At 42.6% G+C, this 17,963-nt stretch overlaps 3 protein-coding genes and 1 non-coding gene across 6 annotated transcripts in view; 2 read left to right on the top strand and 2 right to left on the bottom strand.

The window, feature by feature from the left end:
* Window positions 1-2,639, bottom strand: part of myo10l3 (myosin X, like 3) — a 39,383-nt gene extending 36,744 nt beyond the window's left edge. The window contains exon 1 of one of the 2 annotated variants that reach the window (XM_057038778.1): window positions 2,360-2,639. In XM_057038778.1, coding sequence (XP_056894758.1) covers window positions 2,360-2,380 — 21 coding nt within the window. In that variant the 5' untranslated portion in view covers window positions 2,381-2,639. The remainder of the gene's footprint in view (window positions 1-2,359) is intronic. The other variant, XM_057038771.1, reaches the window with a different exon arrangement.
* Window positions 2,640-7,816: 5,177 nt separating this feature from the next.
* On the top strand, window positions 7,817-11,911 carry glb1l (galactosidase, beta 1-like). The gene is made up of 16 exons (XM_057039222.1): window positions 7,817-8,050; window positions 8,181-8,350; window positions 8,427-8,577; window positions 8,645-8,705; window positions 8,779-8,873; window positions 8,934-9,114; window positions 9,199-9,257; window positions 9,344-9,465; window positions 9,666-9,706; window positions 9,781-9,899; window positions 9,975-10,049; window positions 10,123-10,212; window positions 10,304-10,417; window positions 10,579-10,710; window positions 10,789-11,013; window positions 11,080-11,911. Exons 1-16 carry the CDS (start codon window positions 7,991-7,993, stop codon window positions 11,272-11,274), a joined length of 1,890 nt encoding a protein of 629 aa, XP_056895202.1. The 5' UTR covers window positions 7,817-7,990; the 3' UTR covers window positions 11,275-11,911.
* Window positions 11,018-15,508, bottom strand: ankzf1 (ankyrin repeat and zinc finger peptidyl tRNA hydrolase 1). Of its 2 annotated transcripts, none has more exons than XM_057039204.1 (16): window positions 15,394-15,508; window positions 14,958-15,109; window positions 14,754-14,866; window positions 14,558-14,660; window positions 14,248-14,447; window positions 14,067-14,176; window positions 13,803-13,956; window positions 13,455-13,677; window positions 13,259-13,357; window positions 12,969-13,142; window positions 12,768-12,869; window positions 12,390-12,672; window positions 12,195-12,306; window positions 11,953-12,120; window positions 11,810-11,880; window positions 11,018-11,699 (listed from the first exon to the last, which is right to left on the bottom strand). In XM_057039204.1, the coding sequence occupies exons 2-16, from the start codon at window positions 15,079-15,081 to the stop codon at window positions 11,573-11,575; spliced, it is 2,163 nt and encodes a 720-aa protein (XP_056895184.1). In that variant the 5' UTR covers window positions 15,082-15,109; window positions 15,394-15,508; the 3' UTR covers window positions 11,018-11,572. The 2 variants fall into 2 exon arrangements, with proteins under 2 accessions (XP_056895184.1, XP_056895190.1); XM_057039210.1 differs by having other exon boundaries at window positions 11,018-11,696.
* Window positions 15,509-17,609: 2,101 nt separating this feature from the next.
* On the top strand, window positions 17,610-17,682 carry trnak-uuu (transfer RNA lysine (anticodon UUU)). The gene has a single exon. It is a non-coding gene; the product is annotated as a tRNA-Lys (tRNA).
* The last annotated feature ends 281 nt before the right edge of the window (window positions 17,683-17,963 follow it).

Here is a 17,963-nt window from a genome sequence, read left to right as displayed (position 1 = left end):
TTCATTAATGGGCACCACTGCTAATTTAGAGCAGCTTGAAGAAACTGAGCAGAATCTCTTAAAAGTTCTCGGATTATATTTAGGGATGCAGGCGGACGTGACTTCTGCCTTCCAGATGATCTGGAGGAGAGATGATCTGAGCGCTCTAAAGTGTCAGCTGGAGGAAGTGACAACTGGGCAGAAAAGGCCCCCGGGTAGAAAAATAGTCCACCCACAGGAGCAGGTTGGCCTTTCTCAGGTTTCACCGTTTCGCCGCAGAATGCTTCCAGAGCATGCCGATCCACAGATCCAGCTTCAAAGGCCTAGAAATAAACAGGCCAGACGACTGCGAGGGACGTTTCAGGATGTGTCTGCCTTTGCGCGCCGATGGTGTGAAACCTAAAGCTCTGGCAGCGACTCTACAATGCGAGGATGACAGGCAGCCCGTGACTGGGAATTTCAGAGGTCAGGGTTGGGATTCCCTCTATCGGGGTGTCTTTGTGACAGAGGAATGTAAGGAAGGAGTTAACGGATATGAGCGGCTTTATAGACTTTAGCAGCTGCTGCTACGGAGGAACTAAATACCAAGTTTAGAAACATGTAGAGCCGAGGCTCATCTCCGTCAACAGGATGTCCCAGAAAGACCAAGAATATGTGGACTTGTGTTACATGTGAGGGTGAATTTGCATGACAAAGGAGATCAATCTTTCTTTAAAGATGCACAATATCTACAATGTATGGGACTATATTGGGGATTACATTTGCAGACAGATTAAAGTCAGGGATGAGCACAGCTTCAGCAGATATGGGACAGCACGTGCACACTCAGGTATCCGTTACAGCCAGTCTGAGGACGGCCCGGGTGCAGAATGGAGGTGGCGTCGCTGATGGTTTTATGGCGTTTATATCCGTTACTGAGCGGAAGGGCCGCGCTGACGGACAGGATGGGGTTTCCTCTGTGTAAACACCCTCGTACCTGGCACGGCCCGAGCATACTCCCAGGCACACACCAACCCCTGTCACTGTGTTTAGTTAACAAAATCATATTAATCGAGTCGTCCATGAGATTTATCCCACTGCACTTCTTTTCACCGTTGTTAATCTCTGACTACCCATCCAGAATTCCTGCTGGATTAAATCCACACTGCCGGATGAGTTATGGATGTGGGCAGCTGTCATGACCTGTAGTCTTGTTAAAAAAAGTGAACCTTTTTTATGTCAAACAATTTCTTATAAACTAGTAAATACCACCATCAATCTATAGCTGGTGCTAACTGAACAGCAGATGTAGGGTTGCCTTCTTATTTACACTTTAACTAAAGATGTGCACGTGGTGGCATTAAAATATTGATCCTCGATTTAGCTCCAAATTCCTTGATCTCTGTGAGACATTTCCAAATCTACAGAAAACAACTTTAAATCAGAATATCTTATAAGCATTGATATCATGGTTCTAAAATTTGAGGCTGATACAGCAAAAACTATTAATACATTAGTAATAATTTGAATATTTGCGCAACATCTGGGGGGAAAATGGCACAGCATTTTTGGCAACTACTGTATCAGTTTAGCAGTCAAACCAAGGGAATCCCTACAATAAGAACTCTCGAACATCAATGTAAGACTGAGGGTCAAGTCAGACTGATGATGTCTTCAAGGAGGTAAGTGGAGTGCACACACTCACTGATGTGCCTTTATTTTCCATTAGCACAGCCTCACATTAACCCTGACAAGGAATTTATGCCTCAAATTAACCTCAGTTCTTTCCCTTTCCCCTGAAACGTAATGGTCTGATAATAAAGCTGCGGGGCGTGTCTGGTGGGGACCCCACAGCCTGAGTGCGAAGACCCCACATGAGTTGGAAAACACACAAACATACTCTGTCTCTGCACCTCTGTGAGTGTGTGACCCCTGAGTCAGGAGAGCATGACAAATCAGACCTGCAGGCATCTCTGCATTACCTCCAAGTGTGTTGCTGCCTCATCCTATAGTTTCAGATGACACATCAGAAGTGGAAGGAAACTTCCATTGTCCAGACAATGCTGCATCACTTTTCCATATAGGAAAATAGATCTTAAAAGGGGGGTGTAACAAATCCCTGTTGTCTAATCTGTTAAAGAGATGTTTAAAAATGCTAAATGCAAAAGTTAAGTTATGCCCCAGGACATCTGCATCAAACTCATTAGTCGAACTGTGAAGGACCAGCTGAGCTTTTTGGTCTCTGACAGTTCGCAGAAGCTAAAAGCAGCTTAGAAATGCCAACAGAGCTAAAACAAAGACAAAACCCGCCGTAGTTGACAAACTAAATCTGGAGGTACGATGGGCCGTGTGGATTCTAGTCCAGACAACGTTTCTATACGTAGCTCGTAGCCCGACTCACCTCTAAAAAGAACGTATCCATTTTAAGTGGTGCCCGACCCTCCGTCCCTTTGTAGTCTGAGTTCAGGGTACCAGAGAGGAGGAGGAGAGGAAGCTGTATTCCCAAAAGATTTCCATCCGCGTCGGGGAGATAAACTCAACTCTTCTTGTCGTTCGCCTTCACAGACGTTCTAATGCTCAGGGACGAGTCATTCCGTTGTTCTTTTTTAGGGTGTACGGCGGAGTTTGAAGCGTCCCGGGGAAGAAGTGCAGAGCAGCTCCGTTTCTGCTGCCGACTCGATTCAATGAAGCCGGCACATTATGCGGAGGGGGCGGGGCCTGATGAGTCAAGGACCGCCCCCTCAGCATACGCCCTCTTTCTAATCTACAAAGAGCCTGATGGTTTTCCGGGAAGTACACATTAAAGATTCAACTGGATAAATATATAAACATTCTTCTTATTTCCGGGGTCAAAAGAAACATTTAAACAACGCTAACTTCATTTATCTTTATCCCGGAATGTGTATTTCAATGTTTAACTCGTCCTTTTTAAAATTCGCATTGGCCGTGAAACCAAAATAGATGTAAACAGTAAATGCTTACTGTTCTTAGTTCAAAATCGATAGTGTATCACTTATGTTATTCATTAGTATTACTTTATGTTTTGTCCACAAACGCAATATTATTTACTTCTGCATTTTAGTATTATAATAAAGGGTTTATATTATGTATCCAAAATTGTACCATAGTTTATAATGAAGTGCTACTGGGTTGTTTCATATGTAGTTACGGGATGTACTGTAATAGTACTATAATTACATTGTAAACTCTTACATAAATATTAAGATCTAGACTATTTTAAAATCCATTACTCCTTGCCCCCCGAACTTGAACTGCAATGATATACATTTGACTTTAAATTCACAAAGTAAAATCTTTGGAAAAACAAACAATAGAGTTGCTCTGATTGGAAATAAGGTCATTTGCTCTGAGAAAAACACTGTAATATGAAAGCTTTAATGTACATTTGTTAAAGTAAGTTGGGTTTTTTCTGTGGTTTTCCAAATACAAAAAATAATAAGTCTTGAATAATGAGGTTAGGGGCAGCTTTAATGGAAACAAACTAATCATTGTTCTTAAGCCTGTAAGGACTTTAGGAGAATAACACATGAACAATTCTTCAAACAGAGAAGAATTTAAGTGTGCCAGCACTGGCATAGTGAGCTTTTTATGTACGAGCAGTCACATCTCAGGTGATTCGGCCTTAATCATTAAAACGGGGATGGATGCCAGTTCTAGCTCAGTACAGCCACAGGGATCTGCTGAGGACATTCCACATTTGCGCCAAATAAACATTATAATCTGTCTGTTTTCCAAGACCAAATAATACTGGTTGAACTAGGAGAGACTAATTTGACCTCTAATTGTGCAACTGTGGATAATCATCAGCTGGGGCGTTCACTTGGAACTCCATACAGTCATAATGGTGGCCAGAGGGTGTGTGTGTGTGTGTGTGTGTGTGTGTGTGTGTGTGTGTGTGTGTGTGTGTGTCTGTGTCCGTGTCTGTGTGTGCTTCTGCACCCAGGTAGCGACTGACAGTTGGATGACCATTCCATGCTGGTGTATAAACCAGTTTGACGATGCAGAAGGGAGCTGGACACGTGAGGGATTGTGTATACGGTGGTCTAATGGAGACACAGAGTCTGTTCTGACCCCCCCTCTGGTAGACGACACCTCAGGCAAAGTCACTCAGCTGGGATGAAAGGCCCTTTTGCTGCCTCGTGTCTGATATTGGGTAAACTGGGTTTTGGCACGTGATGGATGCTCCTATCGACAACTGATGATGACGATGGTTAGATTACGTAACAGCCACCCACCCGTGAAGTGAACTAAGCTAAATTACAAATCAAACCATTGATCACTACTCATTTACATGATTATGGAACTTCTATCTTCACTTAAATGTCAAGCTAAATAAAATGTGAAAGTCCATAATTAGGCTGCTATTCAGCTGCAAGCACTGCATTTTATGAAACTACCAATAAATGAACGAGTTAAACTGGAATTCACCAGCTGATATAAGGTTATACACTACATGGGCTTTTGCCAACTGGAATAACGTTTTTAAACCACGTTACCCACTGTGTTTGTATCTACAACCTACAAGGAAGGAAAAGTGAAAGCTTGTGATTCTGAAGTCTTTTCTGAGCTCAGTCTGATTTGTGTGTAACCGGTAGAACTGCAGCAGGGCAGAAAATTCTGTAAAACCTTTTTTTTTCAGATGAAATGATAACAAAGACAGAAATATACTCAAAGGCGCAACCATCAATTGAGATATGTTGTGCATGTGTTAGGTCATATTCAATTAAATTATAGGAAAATTGATGTGATCAGCTCTTTTTTCTTTCTGGGTGAGGGCAGCTGTCAGGGCAGATTATCAAACATACCCTGAGAACAAAGCAAACACAGATGGAGGGGGGGAGTTTGCTTGAAATTGATTGTAAAACGTGATAAATATAACTGATATTTATCTTGCTTACTGGAGGGAGGACAGAACAGAACTGGGGATGGATGAGATGAAAGTGGAACCTATAATTGCACAAACCTGAGCCCATCTTTATCAGATCATTCTCACGGGAAACATCAGATTCGTGTGTAAATATGGTCGATTACAAATCCTGGTGGCACATTGATTCAATTATGTGTCTGTTCCTGGAACACCGCAGGGTCAACAGGTCTCTCACTGAAAACATTACTCACACCTCTGCCAATAGACTCAGGCTGGCTGGACAAAAATACTCCGAAAGTGGCAATGATTCACCCTTTAATCCATCATCCATCAGTGCTCACTTCAATTACTGCTTTTCCCCCAAGATGCGTGTAAAAGTAACATTTTTACAATTTTTACTTTCAATATAAAAATTGTAAATGTAAATATTTAACATAAAAAGGAATCAGTGGGGGTGCAACCATGTACCGGTACATGGAATGTGGGTCACATGCAGGATGGAAAAGAATTCAGATGAGTGACTGATGAGACAAATGTCATTAAAAATATTCATGTTTGATTAAACATACGCTCTAATGTTGAATTTGGCATAAGGAGGCTCTCCATCAGCTTGACCTCTGTGGGTTCAGCAGCATCCAAGTCTAGAATGAACAATAAATTTGTCCACACACAATCCTGCTCAGGAATTCCTGCACCCCAGACACACAACATTCTTGAGTTTCAAGATAGAGGGCCAGCTTACACGCTTCCCAGGCTCCTCCATCAGCTTCCTGTTTGTTTATAGATCTTCTGGTTCCAGTGCTCCCACAATGTCAGTGCACTCTAACAGACCTTATTACATAAGGAGATGTGGAAATCAGACATGTCAGACTGCTGAGTTCGGAAATACCATAAATGCGCCTTTGCATTTTCACTGGGATGTTATTGTTTATTGTTCAGCTTCTCAGAATACCCCGCAGATGAGTTAGCATCAGTTATGCATCATCCATTCAGAGCCTGAGAAAACAGGGGGCACATTTCTCATGGCATCCTGAACTCACAACTGATAAGGAGACCTGTAAGCGCTGCCTCATGTCATATGATTCACATGTGTGAATCACACGTCTAGTGTTCTACTCATCTCCTACGTCATCACACCACAGCTTTCCTTATGAGGAAGACAGCAATTTTCCTCTTTGGTAGAAAACGTCATAAACAACCACCATTACAGTAACTTATTAGGCTTAATGGATTAGAGTGCACGTGGCAGTCTGTGGATTTTCCCCCAGATTTAACTGGTTTGCTTTCATATATAGAAATCATGATATTGCCAGTCAGAAATTTATAGTAATAACATTGGTTCTGTTAAGCTAAATCTCATTTTTGTCTGCATCATGAATATGCATGAATAATGTAGTATGGAAACAATACAGTACTTTATACCCCTTTGTGTAATGTAAAGCATAAATCCCCTTCAGCTGGAGTGTGTGTGTGTGTGTGTGTGTGTGTGTGTGTGTGTGTGTGTGTTTCTGCATGCACCTTATTCCACCAGAAACAACAAAGAGGTCCTCTTTTGGTGGTGGTGGTGGGCGCTCAATCAAATTACAGCCTCTGGAGAGATGACATCATGGAGGTGACGCCCAACCCTGGGGTGAATATTCTGCTGTCTTCCATCACATTTTGGATCAGCCTTTCCAATTGCATTAGGTAGGCCTGGTCTTTACCTTGATGTAGTCATTAAATATGATGACTATGGTATGTTTCCAGTTAGATCCAGAGCCTGTAGATCCTATACTGCTCAACAGGAACCTGATCATATCTGCTAGTGTGTAATTTCAATGACGAGTGCTAAACAGTCTCTATTTGTATTAGACTCTGTCACTTCCTTTAGACTTTGAGATTAGCGACTATAGTAGCTCAGTCAATTCCCTTGGTTCCCGTGGTTTTTCTGTGGTTTGTGCACCCATTTCCCACATACCCTGAGATTTTATGATGGGGCCACTGTCTCATAACTAAATTATAGGCCCTTGTGTCTCATTCCTCCTCTCATTCCCAGGACTGTTAACAGTGTCTGACAGTGGGCTAATGAGCCACAGAGCCAGAACATTTCTACTATCTGCCGTTCAGATCTGAGTGCTGCCCCCACCCTCAATCAATCTAAAAGGGAGACTAATGGAGAAAAGAGTCTGTGCAGGAGAGTCTGTGTAGAAACCCAGTCCAGTTGACATAGAAAAATTAAAAAAGGTTTAATACATCTGAAAAATCTCTCATGTGTACATAGCAACACTGGGTTATGCAGGAAACCTTTTATCAACATTGGCTTCAATAATGATGCACGTATAATCACTTTATAAATCAATGTTTTCAAGAACAATTCTTTACCAAATACACTTTTCGTAACAAAAAAGCCTTTATCCATTTATTACAATCATGTAGTTTAGTATATTTATAGAAAATGAATTAGACAAAATATTTGTTTATTTAAGTTCCATATACATTTTATTTGCAGAACGTAGTAATTTATTACATTTTTGTTGTAAATACCAAACCTATCACTTTAGTTCTCCTTAAAGAATCAGAGCTCCCTCTAGTGGGGAATATGCATTTCGTTATTGTAGCGTTTTTAGTGTCAACAGCAACAAAGAACTAGCATGAAGAAGTATAGATTATCACTTACTGTTTTAAACAAAACCGTCGCAAAATATGCATATAATTATTAGCATTTTAATGCCATTTTTTTTGCATTTAAATTCCAATAGGTTGACTCAATTAACGAAGTAAAATATTTATAGGTCCAATAGACCAGTTGCTTAATCGGTGTTTATTTTTATAATTATGACTAAAAATGCGAACAAGTATTGACAAATGATCCAAAATACACTTTGAGATGCTAATTTGGGAAGCGCTCCCCTTACATTAACTTATAGTTCCACCCCGGGTCGTCAAGGTTGCAGTGAATTTGGCGGGCTTTAGGACCCGCCGAGGGCTCGTGACACTCACATCACATGACGATGTTGTGGGAGCGGGCACCAACAAAAGCGACCCTGCAGCGCGACGCATCTCTGAGCTGCAATCAGCAAAATCACTGAAATAAGACCGCGCCGTCACCAGAGGAGTGCAGCATGAATTGGCTTTAGCTCCAGCGCGTGTAGAAAGGTGGCGGACATGGCTGCCGGCGTCCTGCTCTACGTCACAGTGGCCAGTTTAGCTGCCAGTGGAAGCTTGGTAAAATGAAACAAAATACTGCGGCGTGAAAAGGTTTTAAAAAAAACCACGCCTTTTCCTTGATTTCGGCATGGGAGGAGTCAGAGCAGTGCAAAATTCAAACTTCCATAAATGTTTTCCTCTGTTGCAGGTCTGTGGGATGAGGTCATTCTCCATAGACTACAAAAACAACTGTTTCCTTAAAGATGGGAAACCATTTCAATACATCTCAGGCAGCATCCACTACTCCAGAATCCCGCGAGACTACTGGAAGGACCGGCTCCTGAAGATGTACATGACTGGCCTGAATGCCATCCAAGTGTAAGATCAGCCTCCTGCAGGCCTCCACACACATCTACACACCTGCTCTTCAACTCATCAACGCATGTCCGCTCAGATACGTCCCCTGGAACTTCCACGAAACAGCAGAGGGGGTTCCCAACTTCACAGGAGGGCGAGATCTGGAGTATTTTTTGCATCTGGCCAACCAGACGGGTCTGCTGGTCATCCTGCGGCCGGGGCCGTACATCTGTGCAGAATGGGAAATGGTGAGGCAGAAACTGTCGTGGAGACGACGTCAACACACTAAACACTTCCAATGTCCCCACTCCCCAGGGTGGTCTGCCAGCATGGCTGCTCCAGAAACCAAACATCATCCTCCGCACGGCCGACACAGGTACTGTATGACCTGCACCTCTGGTCTTTTCTTTGGGCATCATATTAACGCACTGCTGGCCTGTTTGCACCAGATTATATCCAGGCGGTCAGCAACTGGCTCACTGTCCTGCTGCCCAGAATGAAACCGTGGCTGTATATCAACGGGGGCAACATCATCTCAGTCCAGGTAGAGAAATCAGTCATCACTCAGGCTTTTTAGAGTTTAATTAACCGTCTTCACCAACAGGTGGAAAATGAATATGGGAGTTATTTTGCCTGTGACTACAACTACATGCGTCACTTGAGGACACTGTTCCGCTGGTTTCTGGGTGAAGAGACGGTCCTGTTCACAACAGATGGGAACACAGACAGGGAAATGACCTGTGGGACGCTGGAGGGATTATACGCCACCATAGACTTTGGAACAGGTTGCCGTAATGATTAACGCCTCAGCATCATCAACATTCACAGCAGGGGACATTTAAATTCGCAACATTTCTCTCCTGACGCAGAGAACAACGTAACCGATGCCTTCGGCCGACAGAGACGGTTCGAGCCCTCGGGGCCCCTGGTCCGTCACCTGCAAAATCCCACCGCGTGGTAACGACTGATCGCTCATCAGTGCACGATTGTGATTGGCTTTAAATGACGCCACAGGTCAACTCGGAGTTCTACACCGGCTGGTTGGACCACTGGGGCGATCAGCACGCCGTGGTAGATTCCCGCAAGGTCAGCAGAGTGTTAGATGAAATGCTCGCGATGGGAGCCAGCGTCAACATGTACGTCTCGTCTCACACATCATCATCACATATTTGGCCGCCATGGTTATTTTATTGGCAACAAATCTGTCTAGAAGCGCCACACTTAGTTGATCCTCGCTGGCACGAATCTTTTGAGGTTTTTGTAATATTTGTGACCTTGCATGAGGGAATATATGGTGTTTTAACAGTCGAATAAATCCGTACATCTTTCTTTTCAGGTACATGTTTGAAGGAGGCACAAACTTTGGTTACTGGAACGGTAATAAAAGGATTAAAAAAGCCTTTTCACATTAGATCAGGTATCAGAACATTTGTGCGTTCACGTTTCTGTAGGTGCCGATCACGACACCAGGTTCCGCTCTGTGGTCACCAGCTACGATTACGATGCCCCCTTGTCTGAGGCAGGAGACCCCACAGAGAAGCTGTTTGCCATCAGAGACGTTATTAAGCAGGTACGGCACTGCCGCCCGCTCAGACGCATCGGTGATTTCAACACACAAACACATGATCCATGTTTCTCTCTCCAGTTTAGAGACGTTCCCTCTGGCCCGATGCCCCCGGCAACTCCAAAGTTTGCTTATGGCTTGTTGCAGATGAAAAGGGTATTGTTGCTTTTTGCCGTTTCACCACCTGATAGTACGCTGCACTTGATCTGAATTAGGAACACGTTTATAGGTCGGAAACATCAGCAGCCTGTTAGACACCCTCTGCCCCGCTGGCCCACTGGAATCCCAGTACCCTCTGACGTTTGAAAAGGTGAAGCAGGTAGGCCACTGGTTACACGCTCTAAACCTCTTGAAACATGGAAAACTTCTGGAAGGTTGCGTCTGCATCTCGTTGTGTCTATTGTGTTCAGTACTATGGGTACATGCTTTATCGGACCACGCTGCCCAGAGACCTCTCGTGGCCCACGCCGCTCCTGTCTCCGCTGAATGGGGTTCATGACCGGGCCTACGTATCCATCAATGGGGTAAGCCTCTACAATGAACCTTTGTTGTTTATTAGCCATTCAGCAAGACATTGTTTGGGTTTGGTGGAGGGGAAACATGACGGACAAAGCCTGGCGTTTTATACGATGTTCAGACTTGTGTTATGACCTTGCACTTGATAAGCGTGTGTTTGGATGTGCAGGTGTTCCAGGGCCTGCTGGAGAGAGACAACGCACTGGTAATAAACATCACCGGACAGCAGGGAGACACTGTGGACATCCTGGTGGAGAACATGGGGAGGGTGAATTTTGGCAGTAAGATCAATGACTACAAGGTAAGGAAGACCCATGACTGTGGGAGACCCTTGGGTTTCTGTTTAGTCCGTTCACATTAACCGGTACCTGCATTGCAGGGCCTCGTCAGCAGCCTGATTCTGGGTAAAGACATACTGACTGACTGGAAGATCTATCCTTTGAACATTGATGGTGTCATCTCTGAAGGATGGCCTCAGTCAGACAGTCATCAGTTCGACCACCCACACAACCAGCCCACACAGGGGCCCGTTTTCTACACAGGGACCTTACAGCCCAACGGCATTGCCTGGGATACCTTTCTTAAGCTCAATGGATGGACAAAGGTAGTTCTTAGTAAAGCAATTTATTTGATAGAAATGTCTGTTCTAAAGATATCTTTGTTTTATCAGGGCCAGGTCTGGATTAATGGTATTAACCTGGGAAGATACTGGCCTTCCAGGGGCCCTCAACAGACTCTTTATGTCCCGGGACCCTTGCTCAGCGCCACCAAACCCAACAACATCACCGTGCTGGAGCTCGAGGGGGCTCCCGCGCATCTTTGGGTTCTCTTCATAGATCGTCCGCTGCTCAGTGGTCCTGACTAAACACTGAGTCTTTACTCCACCTCCCTCTATTACTCAGCCTTTTTAACTTGACTGAAACCAGCACAGTTCAGTTTACACAGCAGCTTCACTCAAATGATCATTTTCGTGTCATCTGTAAACATTCATCTAAAACAATGATTTGCGTTTTTTTCCCCACCTTTTTTAGACAATAAATTATCCAGTTGGAACATAGGCGACATGAAAAAAGTTGCAATACTCTTACACCGTTTGCTTTGGCCAAAGTCGACTGGACAAGTTTTTCTCAGACAATTGCTTGCAAACACAAGCCAAATATTCTTTAGGTCTTGCCAGGAGGCGCGTTGGCTTTACGATGAGCTTGAACACAGCGAGTGGTGCAGAAGGAATATTCGGAATACTGAAAAGGAATCTTGCCAAGCAAAGACTCTCCACAGGACCAGCATCTACTGGCAAAGACAAAGGGGAGGCACACATTTGTTACGGACACTTTCCTCAACATTGCCTGTAATGCTTAATATAATGACGATGTATATTAATTGAGCTCAATGGACCTTACTTGACATTTGTGAGGTCGACGGCAGTCGCAGCGACTTGCTTTGCTAATCTCTTCTCAGCCGCCAGAGCTCTCTGGAATAAAATAAATGGTGAAGGTGATTAATTCAAGTGTGGGAGAACACTCAGATTTCAATATTAACTCACCTTTTCACGGTCACTCAGACAAGCGAACCTCTTCTTTTCTTCTGCCTCCAGTTCTTGTTTTTTCTTTTCCTCCTTCTGCTCTTTGTCTCGCCGTTTCCTCAAAACCTTTTGGGCTTTTTTCTTCTCCAGATGTTTGGATTGCAGCTCTGCTGTTAGCGGTCCAGGGACCTTAAGTTGGGCAAGTGTAAAAGTTTTGAAGACGAGTGCATTTAATGGACATTTTCGGTCAGTATTGTCCTCACCTGGGCCTTTTTGTAGTCATATCTGTCAGGATTGTCAGCCATGTATTTACGAAAGACGTTTCTCGTGTCTTTGTCAGGGGCAACAATATACGGCGGCTGCCCTTTTCTGTCCCTGTAAACAAATATTATAAAAACAATATTTATTCTGGCCAAAAATACTGCTTTTGTGTCACACTCCAAATACTCTTTTCACACCTGCAGGCTGGGTCTGCTCCTGCGTCCATCAGCACCCTGACAGTCTCTTTTTGTGCAGCGGCTGAGGCAACGTGCAGCAAGGTGAACCCTGACGAGTCCAGGGGCTCATTAAGCAGCGACAGAGGATTGGAGCCAGTAGAGGAGTGGCTGTCTGACTGTTCCTGCATGTCTGTTGGTTGTGTGGGTAGCTGGAGGAGTGTGTACAGGGTGTCTACATCTCCAACTTTACATGCTGTAAACAAGGAGTCCCTCAGGCAGTATTCCACCGAATCATCAGCAGGTTCTTTAAAAAAACAAAAGGAGATTATGAAGATTACAAACACATCAAGGTGAAAGAGAATAACTAAGAGATAAGCACCAATAGTTCCTTTTTCTTACTTTGTGTTTCTTTATTTGTCTTTGACGGTTCTTCAGTTTCGTCTCCTGTTGCAGCCTCCAACATGTCCTCTTTAATGCCATCTGCTGCCGCGTCACACAATTCTGTCAAAAAGGTACCGTAATTGAAATTTGAGAAACAGGCGTTCTACTGGATCAATAAGGATGATATACTTGAATTTCTATACAATCAACACACTCTACCTGGACTGCTATGATTTTGTATTATTTTTCCCTCCTTTCTCCTCCTCCTCCTCTGATGCCTGGAGGGGCAGATTTCAGACTCACGGAGGTCCAGTGTCCCTAAAGTCACTTCTACCATCTTCAATTGGATCTCATCTCCCTCCTCTTCAGATGAAACTTGGTGTTCTGCCATGACTAGAGACAAAGAGAAAATGTTATATGCCATATTTCAGTCATGTTAAAAGAACAAAAAGCTATCTTAATTATTAATCTTTTTTGCATTTATGCAGATTTTATGCTTATAAATTCACCTGTGTCTGGATCTGTTTTTGCCTGAGTTGCATGTTTGACTGTTTTCTTCCAGACCTTCTTAGATGGACTCAAGATTGCAGACACGTCTGTGTCTTTTCCTAAAATCAACACAATATGCACACAGTATTTATTATATCCTGGACACAGGACAACAATCAAATAACATGTTATTATCAAGGATGTCACTGAGCTTACCATAAACATGGATGGTGGAGAGCACCTCGTGTACCCTCTGTGCCTCCCGAAAAGTTGCTCTACGTGTGGCAAAAGGGATTGAGTGGATCCTTGGGTCTTTTTTGTCAAATGGTGCTGAGCGGCTACCAAAAAAAATGCTTTTGTTGTAGCTAGGGGCGCGGATGAATATCGCAGAGGCTTCCTTCAAGTGTTCAGACCAGCTAACCAGAAGCTCCTGAATGTCCTGTGGAAAAGTACAACATTCCATGAAAATAATTTATACCAAATTAGAGCTTCAAAAAGAACTTTGAAAGGGAAAAAAATAAGAACATAAAACGGGAAGAAATTAAATTTAAAAAACACTCTTACCTTAACTAAGGCGGCCTCATTGTGTCGCCTCAGTGCAGCTCCTGCAGACTTTGGTGCATGACTTCGGTTTTGAGAATCCCTTAGTCCTTGAGCAGTGCCTCGCTTCGCTCTGACTGTGTATCGATGGAAGGTTTTGTGATGAAGGACTTCTTTTCTATAAAATACAAACCATTGATTGGGCTCAATGTAGAGCTAAATTGCATTTTGAGATGGATTTTGTGCTGAAGATAAAAGAGGAGTGACAACAAAAAAACTAGAGCTCACCCTTGGAATATAGAACCAACAAAGTGTCCTCCACCTGCCATAAGAATTGCCCACAAAGTCGTCTTATTTATGTTCTTTAAGGATGATCCTACATCTTGCTCGTCATCTGACTTAAGAGCAACAGAAACAAAATGTTATAAAAGGTTCTGTCTATACAGAGGGAACAGTACTGTCTCCATACCTCAGCAGACTTGCCCTGCAGGATGCAGCGATGCACTGATAGATACTGTCCTGCTAAGTTCTGGAAAATAAGCTTGGTGGAACGCCGGCCCATAATCAAACAGCTTTCAGGTGAGGCCTCGCTATCCGCAGCATTGCCGTCGTCGCTGTCAGCACATTCCTCACTATCAGACTCCGATCCCGAGATACTTGACACGTCACCTACAAATCAATAACTGGAAGATCAACCAATGGTGTTGACATCTCAAACAGCCTTTTGTTGCTTTCTTGTTAGAAGCCCCATAAATGTGCAGAACGCTACTTTTGCTCACCCTCTCCAGTCTTCTTCTCAAACTCTTCTGCTGTAACTGGCGACGTTCCCAGCATCTTTTGTTTCAAATTGAAACGATGCCAATCGAGCTTGTAGTGTTCCACCTAACATACCAAAGAACGCATAAATGACTCAAACGGAAAAGCCAACTCCTGGGCATTACATTTATGTTAGTATGAAACAAATCTTAAGAATACCTGATCTTCACGATTAGTAAAGGTGCATCTGCAGGCTAAGCACACCATCTTGTCTGACACTTCTCTTAACAGGCTGGATTCCCGTTGTCTTTCATGTTGTATCGCCGTCGGAACTGTGTGATACACAATATTAGGACACACATCAAGATATGGATCACCAACGTCGTCACCCCTTTAGAATGTACAGCTGCAAGTCATACAAACCTGCAGGGACTGTAGCCGTGTTGCAGAGAGTTTGCAGGGCTGAGTTTACCTTCGCCAGCCCGATCAGAACTTCATCATTTGGACACAAGTCGAAAACTGAGCGCTGCTCGACTGACTTCGTCATTGTTGCTGATTTTCCTCTTCTTTAAATACTACAAAACAAATGAGCATACTAGTTTTGATGTCATCCGACATATATAGCAATAATTTCCCGTTTGACGGATATAGTTACTATCACGAGCTGACAACACTGCACAAACTCCTTTGACTTAAAAAATAAAAATGCTAGCGCTACGTCAACTGACGTAACCGTGGGCACATGTAACCAGCGACCTAAAGCTCGGTAGTTGCCGTTTCATCTTTTACATCAGGTCATTTAGGGACTGTTACATGATCAGAGTGAAAGATAAATCATTCAATATACGGTAATACTTACCAGAACAGAATTTCTCAAAGCTAGACGTTGAAGGAAATTCACTAGAGGCTATTGAAAGTGCAGACACAAGTACGGAAGCCCAAATGTCCCAAAAACAACGCGAAGCGCACGTTCCTCCTCCAATGTGGAAACTAATTGCGTTTAAAATATCAGCTTTGATTATAAAGCGAAACAGTGTAAAAGAAACTGTTGACAGTAACACTAAGATGATGAATTCAAAAACACACGGTTAAATAAAACACATAAATCACATATTTATACAGAAATTTGAGTAATATTAACAAATGCTCAAAGAATAATTAGTGTAGTCAACTCATTTCAGTCTGTCTTTATTTACACGGAAACAATTACTAGGTTACAGATTACTGATTAGTAGATGTATAGGGAAAGCCATCATATCCTGTAAAGTACAAAATACAGAACAGATTTTAAATGTACAATGATTATAAAACTAAAGAAAATTTGAAATGACCGGATAGTCTGAAATGTCCAGAATTAATAAAAGATGGCCTGAAATTGACCCTGATGAATTGATTTTCTGCCTCACTGGGTTGGTTTATTGTCTATGGTCTCAATTGTTAGGTTAAAAGTCCAGAAAATACTAAATGCTTGCTGGGAAATGGCCTATTTAGAATAGAAAAGAAGGTCTTATTATTTGGGTCATGGTTACAAATAAATTACCTTGATTCACATTAAGCAAAGTACCTAGAATTTACTGAAGTTTACAAATTGGATAAACTGCAGGAAAGCAGAAAAGCGTAATGTCTAATTGAAAGATTTAGATAGCTACTTCATAAATCAGATAAAGCCTTTTACAGATGAAATCCCAGAAGTATTGAAGCACATATTGCCTGTTGTTATGTTAACAATCTACTAACCCTTTAAAGCAAAAGCACTTCAAAAACAACATAAAAACACATTATTAGGTGAAACAGCATGCACACAAACCCAAATATTACTCAAGATACTTTATAAAGATATCAAACATTATTTCACTTGGGTTTCCTCTGATTTCTCTTTGATTTACTTGGTACTTGGATCAGAGCTTGTGCTGTTGGCACACAAAGATAGAATTATTTAAACTACTGTGCTTGAGTACTGCTTTAGACATCCAATTTCTTCCCTCACCTGCAGTGTTAGCATTTTTGACCTCTGCCAGAGTTTCTTTGACCTCCATGATTTTAGCAGCCAGGAAACTCTCCTTGTTTGAGATGCAAGTTTTTCTTTCATGTAAATCATCATATTGGCACCTAAAAACAGCAAATGTAGAATAAAATCAACTTGCCTGAGGTCACTTCAGGTCTATACAGTATACACAGCATCTTGCCTGTTCCAAGAGGGTTCACCATGCATCTGTTCAGAAAGATCGCGCTCCCTTTGCAGAAGATGACCTACTTGCTGCAACATATCCACAATTTCACCATTTTCCATAATCAGATCTAGTCTCCGCTCACTTTCTTTGGTGCTGCAAGTGAGATAGTAAAGCAAAAGCCAATGGAACAAAGTCCCCCATGTACAGTGCATTGTGATGGCATTTAGCTGAAATGTTCTTTCTTTCAAACGTAGACATCCTTGCCTCTTTCTTACTTACTGCTATACTTAAGATTTAAGTTTAAAAAGTGCTGGATATGTGGAAAACATTTAAATATTTCTATTTATGCTTTATCCTCTTTACAGATGGCACTAACTTAGCCACGCTGATGCTGTACAAGTACATGAGACAAAATCATTTTTGACGAAAAGCTGGTTTTGATTTGTCTTGGCTACACGATTTTATATGTAAATGTGTCAGTTTTGAACACTGGTGCAAAGAAAGAAATACAAACATACAATGCGACGATGTCTTCCTCAGCGCGCTGCCTTTTCTGACGGATATCTTCCAGTTTGTGAGTACTGTCTTGGATAGCCTGCTGCAGCTCTTTAATTTGCTGCTGCAGGGAAATTAGTGGAAACTACTGTTAGATTTGTCATTTGGGGTAATACTATTGTTCGATCATTTTCTGTCGCCGTCGCTAGTGAGCCAACAATTAATTCACTAAGTAGTCTAGTTGCCACCACATCACACGTTCAACTTACCGTAGATTTAGCATTTTGTGCATCAAATGTATATCCAGAACATGCGGTCATGCTACCTTGATTCAATACTTTGCTTCAACTGAGAATCCTGTTGGAGTTTATGGCCCCTTTATGAAACCTACTTCCAGGACCCCGTCAGAGCCCGGATAGCTCAGTCGGTAGAGCATCAGACTTTTAATCTGAGGGTCCAGGGTTCAAGTCCCTGTTCGGGCGTCAGCTTTTTTTTTTTTCTTTCTTCTGCTCCAAATTCGATTGAAAATCTGCCACGAACGTTTTTTTAAAAAAATAAAAAATAAAAAAAGCAACACATAATTTTAAATTAGCAGCGTGTAAATCGTAGGTAAGCTTAGTCTCAGCTGGGAGAAAACAGCAGACACCTAAAGCCTATGATTGCACCAAAGCATTGCCAAACAAGGAACCATTTCATTTAGAGCCAGCCACTGAACAGGAGCTGTTATTTAACTCAGTGAGACCTCACATTACCTTGCTGTTGG

The sequence above is a fragment of the Takifugu flavidus genome, chromosome 1, assembly GCF_003711565.1.
Source record: "Takifugu flavidus isolate HTHZ2018 chromosome 1, ASM371156v2, whole genome shotgun sequence".
Taxonomy (NCBI): Eukaryota; Metazoa; Chordata; class Actinopteri; order Tetraodontiformes; family Tetraodontidae; genus Takifugu; species Takifugu flavidus.
Note: the sequence above shows the minus strand (reverse complement) of the source record. Positions and strands in the feature narration are given on the sequence as shown.

Coding starts and splice junctions, on each gene's coding strand:
- ankzf1 (XM_057039204.1), bottom strand. CDS start 15,081: ATGACGAAGTCAGTCGAGCAGCGCTCAGTTTTCGACTTGTGTCCAAAT. Junction 14,867..14,957: donor CACGGCTACAGTCCCTGCAG/GTTTGTATGACT, acceptor TGTATCACACAG/TTCCGACGGCGATACAACAT. Junction 14,448..14,557: donor TGAGAAGAAGACTGGAGAGG/GTGAGCAAAAGT, acceptor ATTGATTTGTAG/GTGACGTGTCAAGTATCTCG.
- glb1l (XM_057039222.1), top strand. CDS start 7,991: ATGGCTGCCGGCGTCCTGCTCTACGTCACAGTGGCCAGTTTAGCTGCC. Junction 8,706..8,778: donor CCTCCGCACGGCCGACACAG/GTACTGTATGAC, acceptor TGTTTGCACCAG/ATTATATCCAGGCGGTCAGC. Junction 10,050..10,122: donor GCTTGTTGCAGATGAAAAGG/GTATTGTTGCTT, acceptor ACACGTTTATAG/GTCGGAAACATCAGCAGCCT.